General features: G+C 37.2%; 1 protein-coding gene across 1 annotated transcript in view; it reads right to left on the reverse strand.

Moving 5' to 3' along the window:
* Positions 1-558: 558 nt before the first annotated feature.
* Positions 559-18822, reverse strand: part of ST8SIA4 (ST8 alpha-N-acetyl-neuraminide alpha-2,8-sialyltransferase 4) — a 99012-nt gene continuing 80748 nt past the window's right edge. Inside the window, exon 5 of the mRNA XM_061152079.1 lies at positions 559-5019. Coding sequence (XP_061008062.1) covers positions 4737-5019 — 283 coding nt within the window. The 3' untranslated portion in view covers positions 559-4736. The remainder of the gene's footprint in view (positions 5020-18822) is intronic.

The following is an 18822-nucleotide window of genomic DNA, read 5'->3' on the forward strand; positions in this document are numbered from 1 at the left end:
TGACCTCATGAAACTAAAGTTAGTAATTTCTGGAGAAAATAATGCAGTCTGAAAACAGACCAGTCAGTTCTAGAAAGCCATGAAAGCTTTAAAAGTGCGGTTTTTAGGATCATCCTTTGGAAGATGAACTGCAAACAAGAGCTAGTGGGTGCAATAGCATTTGCAATCCCAAGTCACAGGGCAGCCGTAAGAATGTGTAAGGACCCGCTGGCTTCTTCAGCCATGAAGCTGGAGTGACTCACTGACACCAGTCACTGGGAGTACAAATTGGATATAAATGACTGTAGCTTATATAACACTCCATTCCCTCAACTACAAACACAATGCACCACACACACACAAAACTGTTCAGGATTTCCGGATATCCATGAGGGTTTTGATATCGTCCATATTGCTCTGAATACACTTTAAAGAAATGATTGGCTAAACCGCAAATTGCTGGGGCTGACGGGGAGGGGAACCAGGAACCCTAGGTAAAGCTTGTTAAAGCTGGTATCATCTTAGGTTGACGTGCAAAGTGGAATAGACCTTGTAGATATAAGAGATAAGAGAAAGATGAAAAAAAAAAGGGGGGTTTAATTTATTTTACAGTTTTACAAATGATAAAACAATAACACCCGACTGCTATACATAAACAAAAGGGAAACAGTGTCGAACAGAATGAACTTGACAGAATAAACCTCATCTTTCAATTCCACAAATGATAGAAGAAACAGTAGCAATTATTCTGTGCAGCAGTACTATCTCTGTAAACTCCTTTTTTTTCCCCCTGCTATATACATTTGAAACTCTTGTGCTTTTGCCTACACAAAGAAACAGTAATTATTAAAAGGTGCTACTTAAATGCGGAGACAATGGTTCTGGAGCCACAATCTGAAAACTGCAATTCAAATACATTGCCAGCTTGAAGACTTTTTTTTTTAAATTTTTTTAAAGATTTGGATATACTAGACCCTCATTATAACTCTAGGTATGAACAACATAGAATTCAGTTATAAAGTAGATCCCTTTAAAGCAGGTTAGCAACTGAAGTTTCAAAAGAACTTCTTTATTCTAAAGAGGTCTTATCTCCAGAGTGCTTCACAGTGCAAACCCTGAAGACATAAGCGTAACACAAATCCAGTGTGTGTATATTACAGACTCTGTGTATACACACAGACACACATATATAGCATTGTATATATGCATCACACGTCTATTTGTACTATGTAGATATATCTATAGCACATATGTAATAAAATATCTATTTCTAGGTGGGCTTTATTTGGATTTTCTTTCAACAAATAGGAACGATAACCCTCTCTCACTCAACTTGTCAAACATTGGTATATTGATCATGTCTGATGGGGAAACTCTCAAACTGGTAGAGGTCACAACTAACTATACATAACTCTTCCTACACCCCTTCCACAATTATAGATACTCCCAACAATAACCACATAAAACAACTCTTTTATGAACCAAATACCACACTGTGTGTATTATGACTAACTGGCTCAATCAGAAATAAATTACTTTGTTCACCCTCTTCCTGCGTAGTAGCTTAATAACTAGTTGGTATGTACACTACCTACAGCATTATTTAAATAAATTGCTTCTGTAAGCATATATGTAGAAATTCCCATTAGCAACTGATATACATTTCATTTCATATACAATACATAAACACATTTGAATGCCTAGCACCTTCTTTCAGACAGAAAAACTTCCAGTTATTTCATCAGTCCTGTGGGCTCAATCATCAGATCTGCCCAGAAAAATCTGTTACTGATTTATTATTTTTTATTCCAGCAACTCAATATTAAGTATAGAACAGGCTGGGTAATAATGATGAAAATGTTTCCATGGCCTCTTCATGTCAACAGCACAGTACAACCATGTTCTCGAAGGGACAGGAGTGTTTCACAGTCAGCTGCCTGAGTATTGCCAGGTACAGGTTTAAATCATGAAAAGGAAATAAAATATTAAAGCTGTGAACATAGTCTCAGAAGAAAAAAAAAACACTCAAATATTTCAAGTATGTACTTATAATTTGATATCATCATGATCGCTTTTGCCCCGATTGGTTGGATCTGAATTCTTTTTCTTATTCTTGCCTTCAGCCTTCAGTAGTCTCCCTGCCCCACCCCTGTAAGAAGGCCACAGTGGATGGTGAATGGGGAGGGGAGATGGAAAGCGCTACAATAGGGAATGGACTGGTCTTGTACAGGCTGTCTTCTTTGAATACTAAACGCCTTTAATTGAATTCATTCTTGAGTATTGAAAGTTCCCTGAGATGAACAAAAGTAGTCTCAGTCGATACTGAAGCCCTTTTTATATGCTGAGAATTTTCAGAACTGGGCAACGTATTTAGAGAACATAAAGCATAAGGTAACAAAGCAATGTGAAGCTAAAAAGGCACTACTCAATGCATTTATGAGATAAACATCAATGCATGGAACAGTGAATGTCTGGGATGCTTTTGCTGTGGCCTTAAAATTGTCTAAACAGAGTTGAAAGCACAGTCAAAATGGCAAGGTACCTTGATGCCACTTTTTACCTTCAATGAGTTCTGAGATGTATCTTATCTAAAAGAATTGACTTGTGACTTCAAAATTTTTATTGAATTTAAATTTAAGACTACTCAAACAGCTTGTTTGCAAGTCCAAATTAAGTAATCACCTACTTTTGATTAGTTGGGTATATCAGACTTTTCAAGTCTACATTCAAAATATGGACTTAATCCTTTAAAAACTTCCAATAATAAGAGGTTCAGTGATAAATTACGTTATATTCTATCAATTTTTAGCTATGTATCTCCTTTGTGGATTCTATTTTGTTTTATTAGAGACACATAAATTCTCAGAAAATATAATCTTCTGTATCCCAAGGTTCTATCATATTTTTAAAAAGAATACCACATATTATTAATATATTGAGAACTGTATTACTATGACTATCCTTTTTTTGATAACATATATATATATATATGTATATTCTTTATGCTATTTATTCTTTTTCAGGCCTTCTTCTCCAAGAAACAAAACATATATATCCCTCATACTATTTCTTCTTTTCATGATTGCCTTCCCTAAGAAACAAGAAGTAATCTATTTTGTTTTAGGGCAAGAGTAGAAGTGGGAACATAGCACTTCTGCTTTCTAAAGAAACAATTTACCATCAGAATTACCTACCAGCGTAGTAATTACCAGAAATTGGCCTGTTGGTCAATTCTGTTATATGTTAAAATTTTCAAAAGTCACTTTATTAATAATTTCATGTGCTTCTCTAAAAACACATTAATGTGATGATGTGAATAAATTTAACTATAGAAAAAATATTGGTCAATTTAATTAATCTGAAGTTCAAAATACTGACATACAGTCTCATTGTTAAACCTCTTAAAATTATGTCTGTGATGAAAACAGCACTCTATTAATCATTTTTGCATGAAGAAATTTTAACAGTCATCTACAGAGCAAGTCAGTCTTTCCATCTGAATTAACAAGTGGGGTATCAAAGAACTGGAAGTCACATTTCAGACCTACCAGTCAAACATTTACTCTAATGGGCAAAATGCTTCCACAAAATCATTATGAAATGTAAAAGCCGTGGAATCTCCTTTCAAACAAAAATGAAGTTTGAGTTTGGAAAATTTAAAATACCTAAAGACAATTTTTACATTAGTAGAATCCTAATATACTAATATGTTATTTTCATGAAAGGAGATTGGTTTCTCGTGTAGACACATCAGTATAATCTTTGGTACCAAAAGTATTTTTTTTTTCCTGCTAATTTTACCATCTCAGATGACACAGAGTTTGTCTTTCCTTTAGAATGGCTCAAGATTGCTGAGTGATACAGTTTAGCTGGTACCTTCTACACCATTCCTGGAGAAGGAAATAGCGACCCACTCCAGTACCCTTCCTGGAAAATCCCATGGATGAAGAAGCCTGGTAGGCTACAGTCCATGGAGTCACAAAGAGTCGGACACGACTGAGCGACTTCACTTTCACTTTTTCTACACCATTGGAAAAAAAACTGGGAAGTTTACGGTTGTGCAAAAAAAACCTTTTTTTACAAAGTTATTGTGTGATACCTGTTTAAAAATATAAGAACTTTAAAAACGATCACTTAAAGGTTACTTATCTCATTCATATTTATCTCAGAAAGGATTTCAAAGCACCCCGAATACCCAAACAAAAAGAGACTCCAGAAGGCAAACAAGAACAGAAACAAAACATGAAGTTCATCATGATCAGACTCAGAGTCCTGACTGAAGGCATTTCCTTGAGTTGTTTGACCTCACGGATTTCCCTGCTCAAACTGTTTCCATCGTGGTTTCTGCTGACAGGACAGTTCGGTTTCCCCAAGGGCTGAGTGGTGTTCCCGGCTTCCTCTTCTCATGCTTGGCGTTGCAGTGCCAGCCCAACAGTGATGAACGTTTTTGCTTCGTTAACTCATGACGAGTGCATTGTTGGATCTTGTAAACACTACTGATTATACATTCAAACTGTGTTCTGAGTGGAAGTGGCACTTACTAAGGACCCTTGAAGTCAAAATACTTAATTTTTAGAGCACTTTGCAGGTATTTCGTCAGCTGGTAGTGGATTTCTCATGAATGTCCTTTAATCACCTTTCAGGTAAGTGGTGGATGCTGCAACCCAGTCTTATATTGGATCCTGTTTTTCAAATCTTAGGAAGCATCTTCAGAAAAGAAGTGCATATTCAGTCTGTCTGTATGTTTCAGGTGTGCTTTATTGCTTTATGCACTTTCCTGTTGTCAGTTTCAGAGCTCCTCTATTATGTAGCACATTTAACGTTTTGAATTCTAACGGCATTCTATGAGGACTTGCATTGGAAAAGTATCTATATTTTAAGTCATCATAGTAATGATATTTGACAGCTTTCCCATTCAAATCCTTAGGGAATGGCCAGAATCCATACAGGTGAATTTCATCACAGAATCTCGTGGCAAGTGTATACATGAGTAGACCTGTGCTGGGCCTTTTGATGGGGACTTTGTTTGTCAGCCAGTAACTGGGAAGAAAAAACATACACACAAGAGAAGAAGTTAGAGAAGCATTCAATATAACCTATAGCAAGCATACTATGTATAAAGCAAATGAAATGTGAAAAGTAACTGTATAAGTGACATTAAAAAATTGCTGAAGAAGTAATATATTTCTCATGCATTTAGAAAATTGAATGCATTTATTTTATCTTTCTTATCCTTTATTTTCTTGCTTATTTTGAGGTCACATGAATAGCCAAGGGACCTGGAATGTGAGTATATATTACTGGGGAATCTTGTATTAAAAAGAACTAGAAGAAAACATTTATAGAACCTGCAGAGTAGAATCTTCACAGAAAGGGTTAAACATGACTGCAAAAGCCATAGTAATTGGGCAGTGATTAAGCAATTTTTTCAGAAAAAGAGGATTTGAAACTATGCCTACAGGTTTTCAAAATCTTTCATATTTCAATTAAAAATCCAAACATAAATGCTTTGCCTGTACTATACTGACTTATTCAACTCCAATTTCTAAGTCACATTTTACTAAAGCTAATTAAGAATACTGCCTCAACCCACAGAAGAACAACAACATAGCACAAGTAACAAATATTTGTAAAGCGTTCTCTGCTTATGCCGTTTAAAATATGATTAGATAGAAAAATATTTTTCAATGCTGGGAAGTATTTTATACTATTCTTTTAAAAAGGCAATAAAATACTCCATAATGTTTGATCCACTTTTGTTGCCAAGCTCTGTTCACCTGAAAAGCATGCACACTCACAAGTTAATCATCACCTCAAACAGGAAAGCCTTCTTGCCACAGTCATGATCTTATATGGGATCAGCTAAAGTTAAGTACTCTTGCCTGGAAAATCCCATGGATGGAGGAGCCTGGTAGGCTGCAGTCCATGGGGTCGCTAAGAGTCAGACACGACTGAGCAACTTCACTTTCACTTTTCACTTTCCTGCATTGGAGAAGGAAATGGCAGCCCACTCCAGTGTTCTTGCCTTGAGAATCCCAGGGACGGGGGAGCCTGGTGGGCTGCCGTCTATGGGGTCGCACAGAGTCGGACACGACTAAAGCGACTTAGCAGCAGCAGCAGCAAAGTTAAGGAAGAATGCGGATTTTCTTTGATATAAAAAATTGTCTAGTTACACTGCCAGAGAACTCCTAATCCCAGGGACTATTAATTAGTGAGAACTTCCACAAAGGACTACACCTGCATACAAAGCTCATTAGCACCCAGCTGCCAACGGCACCCCGTGCAGGACGCCTCTCCCAAACAACAAGCAAGAAAAAAACCCAGAAGCAGTCATCAGGAGATGGGATTCCCACAGACGCCCCAAACCATACCACCTCACACAGTCCTGTCCACTGCAGGGGAAAAAGGTAAACTCACCTCCTCCACTAGAATGCAGGCACAAGTCACCCCCAACATGAAGCCAACACAAATCACTGGGCCAACCTTACCCACCGAGGACAGAAACCAAAAGGAAGAAGGAATACAACCCTCGAGCCTGGGAAAAGGAGACCTCAGACGGAGCAAGTTAGGGAAAAAAAAAGACAAGACAGAAATATGGTGCAGATGAAGGAACAAGGCAGAAACTCACAAGATCAAAAGTTGTCCAGTTACGAATGAATTTAATAAATTTTGTTTTTATTTTTGTTTTTATTATTATTTTCTATTCAAGGAAATATATAACTGGATATCCAAATATGCATGTAAGATTGTTCTATTCTGGTCATTGCTGTGCTTAAATCCTTTCCTTAGATTTTACATAATGTTTTCTTTTTCTTTTCTAGAAAGTAATTTATGATGTTTTCCTGGCCGGATCAAATACATCTACACTAATGAATACAAAAACCTAAATTTTGTTTCACTTAATTTGGTTAAAGAAATATTGGACTTTCAAACCTCACTACAAACATCCAGAACAGGGAAAATATACTTAGCTGTTATTATTCCTGTTTTTCTTTTTCTTTTTTTCCTTCTTACCCGCCCCCCTCCCCCTTCTTTGAACCAGCATTGACCTTTTACATTTTTTATTTTTCTTGTTGGGTAAAGGGCACGTGCTGAATGTGGTGAGCAACGTGAAATGCGTTATGAACTTTCTGTTAACGCAAGTGTTTTGAGAAAGCATATTCTCAGTAAAGAAGGTTATTAAGGAATTTTCAGAGAAGAACATCTAAGAATTTTCTCAAAACCCAAAGGCATGATCAAACCCTGTAGCACATATACTGTTAACATCATGAAGAAACCACAGAAGGATTTCGTGCAAGGAGCATAAACTACAGCCTGGAGGCTTTGAAGAAACTTTGATACAGCCTGCAGCTCTCAGCTCTGAGAAAGCAGGTGTTCCTAAGATGAAATGGTTATTACAGGAAAGTTTTGTGAGCATGACTTGTGTGTGGTTACAAATGTCAGCTGAGGCAGTCGGTTAGTTTAAAAAGTGCATTTATAAATTTTTAAAGTGAGTGAAGTAAGTTCAGTCAAAAAAAAAAAAAATAATAAGATCATTTCCATCAGGGAATGTCAATTACAGGAAATAGTTTGGCCATATATGGGCTTCCCTGGTGGCTCAGACCGTAAAGAATCTGCCTGCAATTCGGGAGACCCAGGTTCAATGCCTGGGTCAGGAAGATCCCCTTGGAGAAAGGAATGGCAACCCACTCCAGTATTCTTGCCTGGAGAATTCCAGGGACAGAGGAGGCTGGCAAGTTACCGTCCGTGGGGTCACAGAGTCAGACATGACTGAGTGACTACACTTGGCAGTATATTGGTCATGCTGAATTATCTTATTTCTAAAGTGGGAGAAAAATAGATAGGAGAAGAAAATGTAATACTATAGCATTTGTATGGGACATCATGGTCACATTATGTGTAATTACAAGATCATATTATAAATAACCTTTGTGATGTTTGGCTTACAACAATTTGAATAATTTTTAAAAAACTGACATTTTTTGAGAAATAATGAAAATAAATAACATCTTATTGATTTCTAGAAAGAAATCACAGGGAAAAAGGCCTTAATAAATGGCATCAATATGTAACAGATAAATTGAAACAAAATATTCTAAAGCAGGTCAAGAACTAAAGTCATAATTATTACAGTAACATTCTGTGAAATTAAAAACAAACAAAAAAAAAACCATAAGAAGCCAATCCAAACACAATCAGTAAAAATTTGCTGAGTGTTTCATATAGCTCTAATGTTATGCTTGAAATTGTTTAGGCCAACCCAAACTATCAAGATTCAGTATTTGTCCAGGAACACAGTACAATTTTAAAGACTCTGTTGAGTATTTACTTATATACAAGCTGGCATTTAAAAACTACAAATTTCTTGTGAACAGCTCATTGAAATAAACTGTTAAGTTTTTAACTCTAATTGGGAAAAATGATGGAAAGCAATTAACTGATAAAATAATGAAGTATTCATACTCCAATTCAGTACAAGCTGTTCTAATTTTTATTTCAAATTCATATCATAGTTTAAAATTCAGTGTTTTCAATTCACCAAATAATCTAGTTTCCATATATCTATTTCTTTGAAATGAATGCAGAAGAAAAATATTACCTACACTCCAAAGGCAAATTGATAATTACTGCCACAAGGTGCTGGGTCCTTTTGTTTCCCTAGCTGTTTTGAATCAATATGTATTAAAACCATTCATAGACATACATAGGATATTTTCTATCAGCTAAGCTCAGTTTTATTTCAGAGACTATTAATCCCCCTTTCCCTCCCTTCCTTTCTACTTTACTATTCTAATGCTCTGTCTTGTATGAAACAAACTCACCCTGGATTTGCGGTGTAACTTTCTATAGACGTAAAACCTTCCACAGATTTTACTGCTTCCCAGCAAGGTATCTAATCTACTCTTCCTCCAACACATCAGTCCCAGTTCTTATTTCAAACAAACGCAACTTGAAATGCCTTTACTCACGACATTGGTATGCTATAGAAGGCCAAATTTCTTGTCAGAAGTTATGGGTGTGAATCCGTAATATAATGCTTATGAGTCCTTGGGAAAACTACTTTACTTCTTCAGACTTTGGTTAATACTATTTAACATATAACATTGTGATAGCTCAGATGGTAATAACTGCAGTGCAGCAGATCTGGGTTCGATCCTTGGGCCAGGAAGGTCCCCTGGAGAAGGGAAGGTCTACCCACTCCAGTACTCAGGCCTGGAGAATTCCACAGACAGAGGAGCCTGGTGGGCTACGGTCCAGGGGGTTGCAAAGAGTCGGACAGGACTCAGTGAGGAACACAACATTTTTAGGATAGAGTAAAAGAGGCAGGAAGGACATAAGAACATAGCGTAAAGCTTGACACACAGTTGGGGTGGTGGTTTAGTCACTAAGTCGTGTCCTACTCTTGCAAGTAGGACAGTAAGTAACAGTAAGTAACAGTAGTTGAACTTCCAGGTAGCCCACAAAACCCATTCTTCAATCCCACACCCACAGACTACCTTCTCCTGGCAAAATCTGAAACTACAAATGGGTTGGATGTGTCATTTCATCTCAGTGGTGTGTTTCCTTAGCTGAGAAACAAAACCATCTGACCATATATATGGCTTTAGGGTTTCCTCTGTTTATAAGATTCGATTGCTGTTTCAAATCTTCTCTCTCCGAGAAACTGCATGCTCCCTGAAGCCGCATGAAACTCTTGTTCCAGCTCTAGCTTCCTCCTCCCCATTCTGTTCCCGTTACCTTCTTTAGTGTTTAATATACTCAAAGCAAATGCATTTGATGACCAATCGATATTATAGTGGGTAATCACAAGCTTAAAATACGGAGTTGAGAGGTCACTGCGGATCTGGTCTCAGACACATCTCGGCACCACTGAAAACGTCAACTGTCTCTGAACTGTACCAGGCCCAAGCTCACCACCAGCTGTGTTCCGAACAGCATCTGCCAGCTGCAGCCTCCAGCTCTCAAGGTCTCTCCCTGTAACCACGCAACTATTTCGGATTCCAACCAAGCTTTACTTAACAAGCACCCTTACTTCTTGCCAGGTCCGATTATAATGATTGATAAACAACTCATGGAACTAGGGGCTTCCCTCTCAGCTCAGCTGGTAAAAAATCTGCCTGCAATGCAGGAGACCAGGGTTCAATTCTTGGGTCGGGAAGATCCCCTGGGGAAGGGGATGGTGAAGAATACATTCCAGTATTCTTACCTGGAGAATCCCATGGACAGAGGAGCCTGGAGGGCTACAATCCCTGGAGTCGCAAAAGTCGGACACGACTTGGTGACTAAACCACTACCACTCATGTCACTAACTGCAACCTTGAGGTTTTTGCCTTTATAAGCCCCCTCCATTGTATAGTTCTGTGGGACACAATTCAAGTGTTTCTTGAATATATGTCTCCTGGGCCACAGTCCTAACAGATAACACCAAATAAACACCTTTTTATTTCAATTAGGTCTCCGTTTCTAAAATTCTGCCTAACATACTTAATAGATGCTTCTTGATTTTAAAGCCTGCAACAGGTTCCATTTTATCTCTTAATCAATTAGATAATAATCACCTCAGGAGCCAAAATACATGCTTGTTTTCAGAAACCCATGTTTTTGAAATAAAAGCAAAAAATATTACATTCAAAGTAATATTTAACATGCTGATGATAGCTCACACTCAACACACTGGCAAACAAGGAATATTAATTTGTATTTATATTTAAACAAAGAAGCCAAAAAGTTTAGAAGTAATATATTTTTTTCCTCTTAAAATATTATTCTTCCTGAAATCAACCAAGAAAATTTCTAGAAGAATTTGAAGATAGAGAATGAATTCCCACTGTGCCAACAGTTTTAATATTATATTATATGCAAAATATCCATTCAAGAGTCCAGAAATTATTTTCTCTGGGATGGGAGGTGGAGTACACAGCCCAGGGTGCCTGTGCATTCTGAGTTCCAGTGAATCTTCTGTATTTCTCCACTCATACTGACCTTCCCGCAACCGAACCTGGAGCTTGGCTCCAGAGGAAGATTCTGTTAAAGGTAAATAATGTGGCTTCTGGATGTACAATGTCTGCAGAAATCTCAGACATTATAAAAGAATTCGTCTTCATCGTCTTTGCAGAAGATGTTTGCATCTTACCAATTCTACACTCCACTCCCCTAAACTAATTCTTTTATAATATCTGAATATTGTATTCAGGGATTGTGTCTTCCACGCTTGTCATTATTTAAGTTCATTGTTAGGAAGAGTATGTGTGTTCAGATTATAAAGTTTAAGACTTCAAAGCAATCATCCCTGGGCATACTGAAATGGAATATCACTGCTGTTTTATTTTCAACTATTCAAATTGTCCTTTCATTGTATTCCCAGTCTGCAGCATACTATGTAACATGATTCAATTTTAAAAGGGCATAAAACTTATTTTTTTCATAAAACTCTTGTAACCATGATACCTTTTAGGATTATTGAGATAGCTTGGCTTGTCACAAAACTAAGGTTGGTGATCATTTCTTAAAAAGAAAAGCACTTCACTGAGTTCTCACTGTACTCATTGAGAATAATTCAGTCCACCATGAATTAATTCTTCTATTATTCCAGAGAAGCAAAAAGTGATGGATCTTATACCTAATTCTTATGTGAGGAAACAAAAGGACAGAGTAGCATATTTAATGAGATTTGGCAAGATAGGAGTAAAGCCAGGAGTAAGCGATTTATTAAAAGGTAGCAACAGTAATAATAATTTGTTATTTATAATTTGCCAGAGACAGTGTTAAGAGCTCCACATCTGTAGCCTTCTTCCTTTAACCCCCACCACAAACCTGTGCGTGTATGTCACAGATGAGGACACCAAGGCTTGGGGAGGTTCGATCACCAGATTAAGGTCATAGAATTTGAGGATGAAAAGCCCACATCTATCTGGCTATGATGATTTCAATTTCAGCTAAAACAGAATAGGATTCCTTAGCTTCTACAAAGCCTTCATCTTGGAAAAGAAAGTCCTTAGGAAAATCTGCAACATAGAGTTCACATCAGGAAAATTAAACAACTGCATGGTGTTTTGGTGATTGACAGTGTAGTATCAATAATGATGTGCTTTATGCAAGGAACTTTCTCGGTTTTCTTTGTTTTTTTCAAAGGTAAATAAGAGCTGACCAGTATAAAGCACCCACTTTTCCACATAAGCACTCTCAAAAGTGTTTGAAGCCAGAAGGTGATTTCATAGTTTCAATATGTAACTTATTTAACCACAGTGAAAATGCCAAAGGCAGTGACACTGAATCAAAGGATAGGGATTTTCATGCAGATTTGAATAAGGCTTCTTAAAGTATTTTGAAGTGTCATTAAAATGAAAGCAGGAATTTGCAACCTCAAGAGGTCAAATTTATCAGTAATTTTTTCTGTGTGTCCTTTATATGCAGAGCTCTGTACTGAATAGGTGATAAAAAGAAGACAGAAAATTCTTTCTGCTGAGTACACAGCAGTATACAGAGTATACTCATAGTATACGTACAGAAAATATTTTATCCACCTTCATAAGTCTAATTCATCTGAGGCATAAAGAACTCAGAGTTTGTGAAAAGGAACAGGGTTACTGTCTTGGGCGAATACTCTACATTGTATTCGGTACCTATCTGTTACTTGATGTGTACTATAGGAATCAGTCTTTTGCCTGATTCTTTGACTGTGAATTCACTCTTCTTTTCATCTGGCCAGGCACACTGTCAGGTTGAGCGTAGATATAGGGCAAGAAACTCTAGATCCACTTACACTACGTTGGCTTTGCCAAGAGTCTCATGTTTTATCACTGAATATGCAACTCTTATCGTTGTGACATTACTAATTTCACTTCATACAGTTTCAAAGTACTCTCACATGTTCCACTTAAATCCTGCAACAGATGCTATAGGATATATTACTATCCCTGTTTCACACAGGTGCAGTTAATAGCTCAAGAAGTAAAAATAACCCATCCAATTCTGCTCAGTGAATGTTGGTGTTGTTCACTGGCCTGTTGGTAAATGTTTTAAAGCAGACACTGGCTAGGGGAGAGAGAGAGTTGCATTTTTGTAGTGCCTGCCAATTTCTGTGGTGTAAATATTCCCATCAGGGCTAATTGCAACCGATTAAGCTGACATCATACTGTAGGGTCCATCTAGTCAAAGCTATGGTTTTTCCAGTAGTCATGTATGGATGTGAGTGTTGGACTATAAAGAAAGCTGAGCACCGAAGAATTGATACTTTTGAACTGTGGTGTTGGAGAAGACCCTTGAGAGTCCCGTGGACTGCAAGGAGATCCAACCAGTCCATCCTGAAGAAGATCAGTCATGAATATTCATTGGAAGGACTGATGCTGAAGCTAAAACTCTAATACTTGGCCACCTGATGCAAAGAACTGACTCCTTGGAAAAGACCCTGATGCTGGGAAAGATTGAGGGCAGGAGGAGAAGGGGATGACAGAGGATGAGATGGTTGGATGGCATCATTGACTCAACGGACAAGAGTTTGGGTAAACTCCGGGAGTTGTGAGGGACAGGGAGGCCTGGCGTGCTGCAGTCCCTGGAGTCACAAAGAGTCGGACACGACTGAGTGAGTGAACTGAACTGAAGCTGACATCAGTTAGCACTGAGCTGGGGGAGGGATGGCAAAATCAGCTCTCCCAAGGCAATACAAGCCAGCTTCACTGCACTACTGATGGTAGAAAAGAGACGGAAAATAGTCCTCTTGACCTGCAATCTCATTCCGTTTGCACAATAAAACTCAACACTAAAGAACCTTGCCTTAGAAAGAGTCCCAGGTAGTTATTTATATCCTATTTTCAAAGAGAGAAGATGGAGGTATGACGTGTATCTTTGTAAAGATAACTTCACTATATCGTAAGAGGGAAGTGTAACTTTATTATATAAAGCACAGTGCTCTCTTTCTATTTTTATCACGTTATGTTTAACTCAGTGCTGGACACACACTGAGTACTTAGTAAGTGCTCATTTAATGTATTACTTCTGGCCCCTTACAGATCTGCAGTGTTAACGAGATGGAGCACGCACGTACTTTGGCCGTCTCCGAGTGACAACAGTCATCAGTGGGAAACTGCAGCAGAAGTTGGCGTCTTGGCTTTGTTTTCTGTTCAGCAAACTTTGTGTTCTTCGGCAAATCACTTAAACTTATTCACCTTTGGCTTACTTACCAGTAAAATGAGATTCTACATATGGCTTCTCCTACACTTAAAGCTCTCATGTGTAAAAGGTCACAAATAATACCTGAAATCTGCCTAGGAACATGAGTGTTTATCCACTAGTAGCAGCAGCCCAACCTTTATGTCTTGCTATTAACTATTAATCATTCCAACTTTGATAATGTGTCACGTGACAGATATGCAGCCTCTTCCTTCAACAACATTACCCAGCTCTTTTATAAAAGTCATCCCTGCTGAAAAAACAACATCATTTCTAGTTTCCTGTAATAGTTGTAATGAGGGAGCAGACGGTTTTATTTGCTCTCCAAATCACAGTGAAATGATACTTGTTATCTAAAAATTATAAAATCATTCAGCACAATTTTAAGCATTTTGAACTGGCACATGGAGGCTATGGTAAAAATAATAATAATAATAAAAATAACGTGGACATAACGCTACAGGCTTTAATGAGTTTCTGTTATAACCCAACTGAATTCTGAAAGACAACTGAGTGTATAATCTAAACTGCCAGAATGAGGAAGTGGTGAGCCCAAAAGGTGAAATATTTGCAACATAGAAGAGGGACAGTCTTTTGAAGTATGATGAAGGAATTAAATGAGGTTAACGCTAAAGTGCTTTGTGAATGGTCCTTTTCATGAGGGATCAGGTGACTTTTTGAAAATAAAAAATTACAGAAAGTTTACATTTCTCCTCCTAAAATTAAAAGGAAGCTGTGAAATCACTTCTCATAAGACAGAGAGTCTTACAAGAAAAGAAAGAGGAATTAAGAGTAAATAGAGTAGGTAATCCTAACACTTATCAAAAATGGCTTAGATACTGGCAGGTGAAAATGATAGCAGTGATTCATCCATGAGATTTTCCCCTTTACATAAACATCTACTCTAAGCAGGCACTTAGAGATTATACTTCCACATTCCCCAGCAAACCCAAGTGAGGTTTCTCAATAGAAGTCCATTTTGCTCTACTCCAGTAACAAAATGTAAACAGCTCTTCTAAGGGCCTGATGATCTTATTTTAGCTTCATTTGGACTATTTACAAATGGATACGCCCAGTTTACATCAATAAGTCAGGTGACATTAACCTTCCAGATAGGTCTGGTGCTCAAATCTATTTTAAGAGGAGTAAGGAGCAGCAAATGCTGGCTATTATCCATTCAATAATAATGTGATCTATAATCCACTAAATAATGAAAAATGTTTACTACCAAAGTGTACAAACTGAACATCAGCCAAAGATCAGAGTTCTTCTCAAAACCCAGTAAGAATCAGAATCAAGATAGTCATAAGCAAGTTCAAAGAACTTCTTTTAAGCTTTCTCAGCAAGTATAAAAACATCAACATTTGGGGAAGGTAGTCAAATATAGATCACTATTCTCTATTTTTACTCCTGTCATAAAGTGTCTGACGCTGAAGAGACAGACCATTTAGAAAGCAACCTTGTCCTTGGCATGGCGTTATCACTCAATAAAGAACTTTCCATGAGCGTGTAAGTTGAGAAAGGGGTTTCCGGCTGAGAGAGGAGTCCCATGAAGGAATATTGCTGAGACAATGCCAGTAAAGCAGGATTTATGGCCTGTGGTGGTGGTAGTGGTTTAGTTGGTAAGTCACGTCAATGTCCGACTCTTGCGACCCCCAGGGACTGTAGCCTGCAAGGCTCCTCTCTCTATGGGATTTTTCAGGCAGGAATACTGGAGTGGATAGCAATTCCCTTCTCCAGGGGATCTTTCCAACCCAGCGATCAAGCTCAAGTTTGATTCTTTACTTGGAAGATTCTTTACTACTGAGGCAGATTTTTTTTTACTACTGAACCACCAGGGAAGCCCAATATGCTAAAGCTACCTGTCCCTAGAAATACTATTGCTGTAATTCTGTTCCACGAGTTTAATTAGGAGATAATTTAAAATTTTTATTTTTAAAACTTTGAAGGCAATAGGGTGATAAATAATATTTTTCGTTATGTCAAATATTAATAAATATTTGGGGATTTTATTCCCTCCAGACGTCACTGTGCAGTTGATGAAAAGTCCAAAATCTAACGGAATTAATGTCAAGGTTCCTATCTTTTCTTTCTTAGTCTTACTTAATGTTGATTCCTTCAACATATTTATAGGCAGAAATTCTAAACTTATAAATCACATTTATTAAACAGTTGCTGAAGAGAAGACCATTAGTAGATACCAAAAAGATAATGTTCTTCTGAGGAAATAAAATAATCAGAAACTCAGCTGTAAACACAATTACATTATGCAAATAATATTCTTAGAAATGGAAAAGTAAAAAAAGTGAAAACAGCATCATAAAATCAGGCTATTGTGCAACAAATTATACCTTGCCTAGGACTTCCCCCTATTATAATGCTTGTCATAATATTCAGTTAAAGTGCAAGGCTGAAAAAAACGAAGCTGGACCCCTCCATCATAGTACATGGAGGAAATAACTCAAAATGGATCATAGACCTAAATTTCTAAAACTCTTGGAAGAAATATGGAATTAAAATGCCAATGACCTTAGGAAAAGCCTTCTTAGTTATGATACAAATGCTCAAGCTGCAAAAGACAAAACAGATTAGATTTCATCAAAATTAAAAATTTTTATGCCTCAAATGAGGCCATGAAAGTTAGGAAAAACCCCACAGAATGGAAGAAAATATTTGCAAATCATATATGTGCTGAGAGGCTTGTATCTAAAACATAAATAACTTCTACAGCTCAATCATAAAAAGACAAAAAACTCAGTTTTAAAAGTATGTAAAAGGATAGCCGTTTTTCCAAAGAAGACATACAAATAGTCAACACTCACACGAAAAGGCAATTTACATCATTACCCATTAGGGAAATGTGAGAGAATCTTGCAGCAACTAGATGGTTACAATAAAAAAGACAAATGATGATATTGTTGGTGAAGATGTGAATAACTGGAACCATCACAAATTGCTAGTGACTATATCTGAGAGGACAATGAGATAGCATCTTTGGAAACTGTCTGCAAGTTCCTCATAATGCTAACATGGAGTTATCTTATCATGCAGCAATTGCCCTTCTCTCAACTAGGCCTCTACTTTTTGGCTTTCTGTACCCATCTTTGCTGAGGCCAGTTTTAGCAAAAATCCTGCCAAGTCAGTTTAGTGAGAATCCCTCTACCACTGCTCTTTGACCACCATCATACCCCAACTTTGATGTCCAAGTTCTTGGCCTAGCTTTAGAAGAATCTCATTAAGCCTATTAAGTAAGAATTACCTCCCTGAACCCCATGTCTTCTTTTAGAATTTTCCAACCCTTACTCTACTCAATGGCTGTAAATTTTTACTTCTTTTTTTTTCTTTTTTTTGGCTGTATTCAGAACTAAGCTCAGTTTGATTCTGAAGTCTCTTTTCCCTTATGGCAATAGTTTCTGAGTTTCTGAATAAAATCTGTTATCATTTTGGCCAGTGTCTGTCTGGCTCAGTTTCTCTTCCATAATTATCAAGAGAACAGAAAACACTTGATCATATAAAAACTTTCACACAGATATTTAGAGTAATAGTATTCATTATAGCCAAAAAATGAAAACAACCCGTATTTTCATCAACTGATTAACAGATAAGTAAAATGTGGATCAATCTATACAATGGAATATTACATGACAAATAAAATGAAATACTAAAACATGCTACAAGGATGTGGATGAGTGGTTGCCAAGAGCTGTAGTTGGGGGTTTAGGGGGGAATAAGTATTGACTGTTTTGGAGTGAAGAAAATGTCCCCAAATTGATTGTGATAACAGTTGCCCAAGTCTGTCATTATAGTGATTTAATTGTATAATTTAAAGACTGAATTATCTGGTATGTGAATTATGTAGCAATAAAGCTGTTATATTAAAAAAAATATAATAATGAACATCTATACCTCATATTGGGAAGGAGATAAAGTCCTAAGTCAAAAATTATTTTCCTTTAATGTTATTTATATAAATTATTCACAACTCAAAAAATTAAAGGGTAGAGAACTATAAGCTTACAGGACCTAAATAACAAATAATTTAAAATTACAGTATCTATCCTCTATTTGGGCTTCCCAGGTGGCATTAGTGGTAAAAACAAACAAACAAAAAACCTTCCTGTCAATGCAGGAGACACAGGAGATGTTGGTTTGATCCCTGGTTCCAGAAGATCCCTTGCAGGAAGAAATGACAACCCATTCAAGTATTTTTGCCTGGAGAATCCCATGGACAGAGAGGAGCCCTGGACTATAATCCGTGGTGTTGCAAAGAGCCATACATAACTGAGCACATAAGCACATCATCTATCTCAAAACAAGAAATGGAAAAAAAAAGTTCAGAAGCAACTATGAAACTGATCTTACTGTGTTGTACAACTATGCTGCTTTGGTACTACGGAAACTCCGAGGACTTGAAATAGAGTCAGCTATCAGAGTGTGCTCTGCTCAAATTGGAATCTGCTTTGCGAGATTCAGCTGCTGTTTGTCATGTCTGTTTCTGTTTCCTGTTCTATAAATTTGAGCTAGAACATCTTACCTTCTGGGAATATCGGAGAAATTGAATATGATACAAATAAGTGTTCACCATGAACTCATATACAAATAAATTTTAGGACATTGCATGTGTGCTCAGGTGTGTCCAACTCTTTCGCAACCCTATGGACTGTAGCCCACCAG

Source organism: Dama dama, chromosome 9 (genome assembly GCF_033118175.1).
Source record: "Dama dama isolate Ldn47 chromosome 9, ASM3311817v1, whole genome shotgun sequence".
NCBI lineage: Eukaryota > Metazoa > Chordata > Mammalia > Artiodactyla > Cervidae > Dama > Dama dama.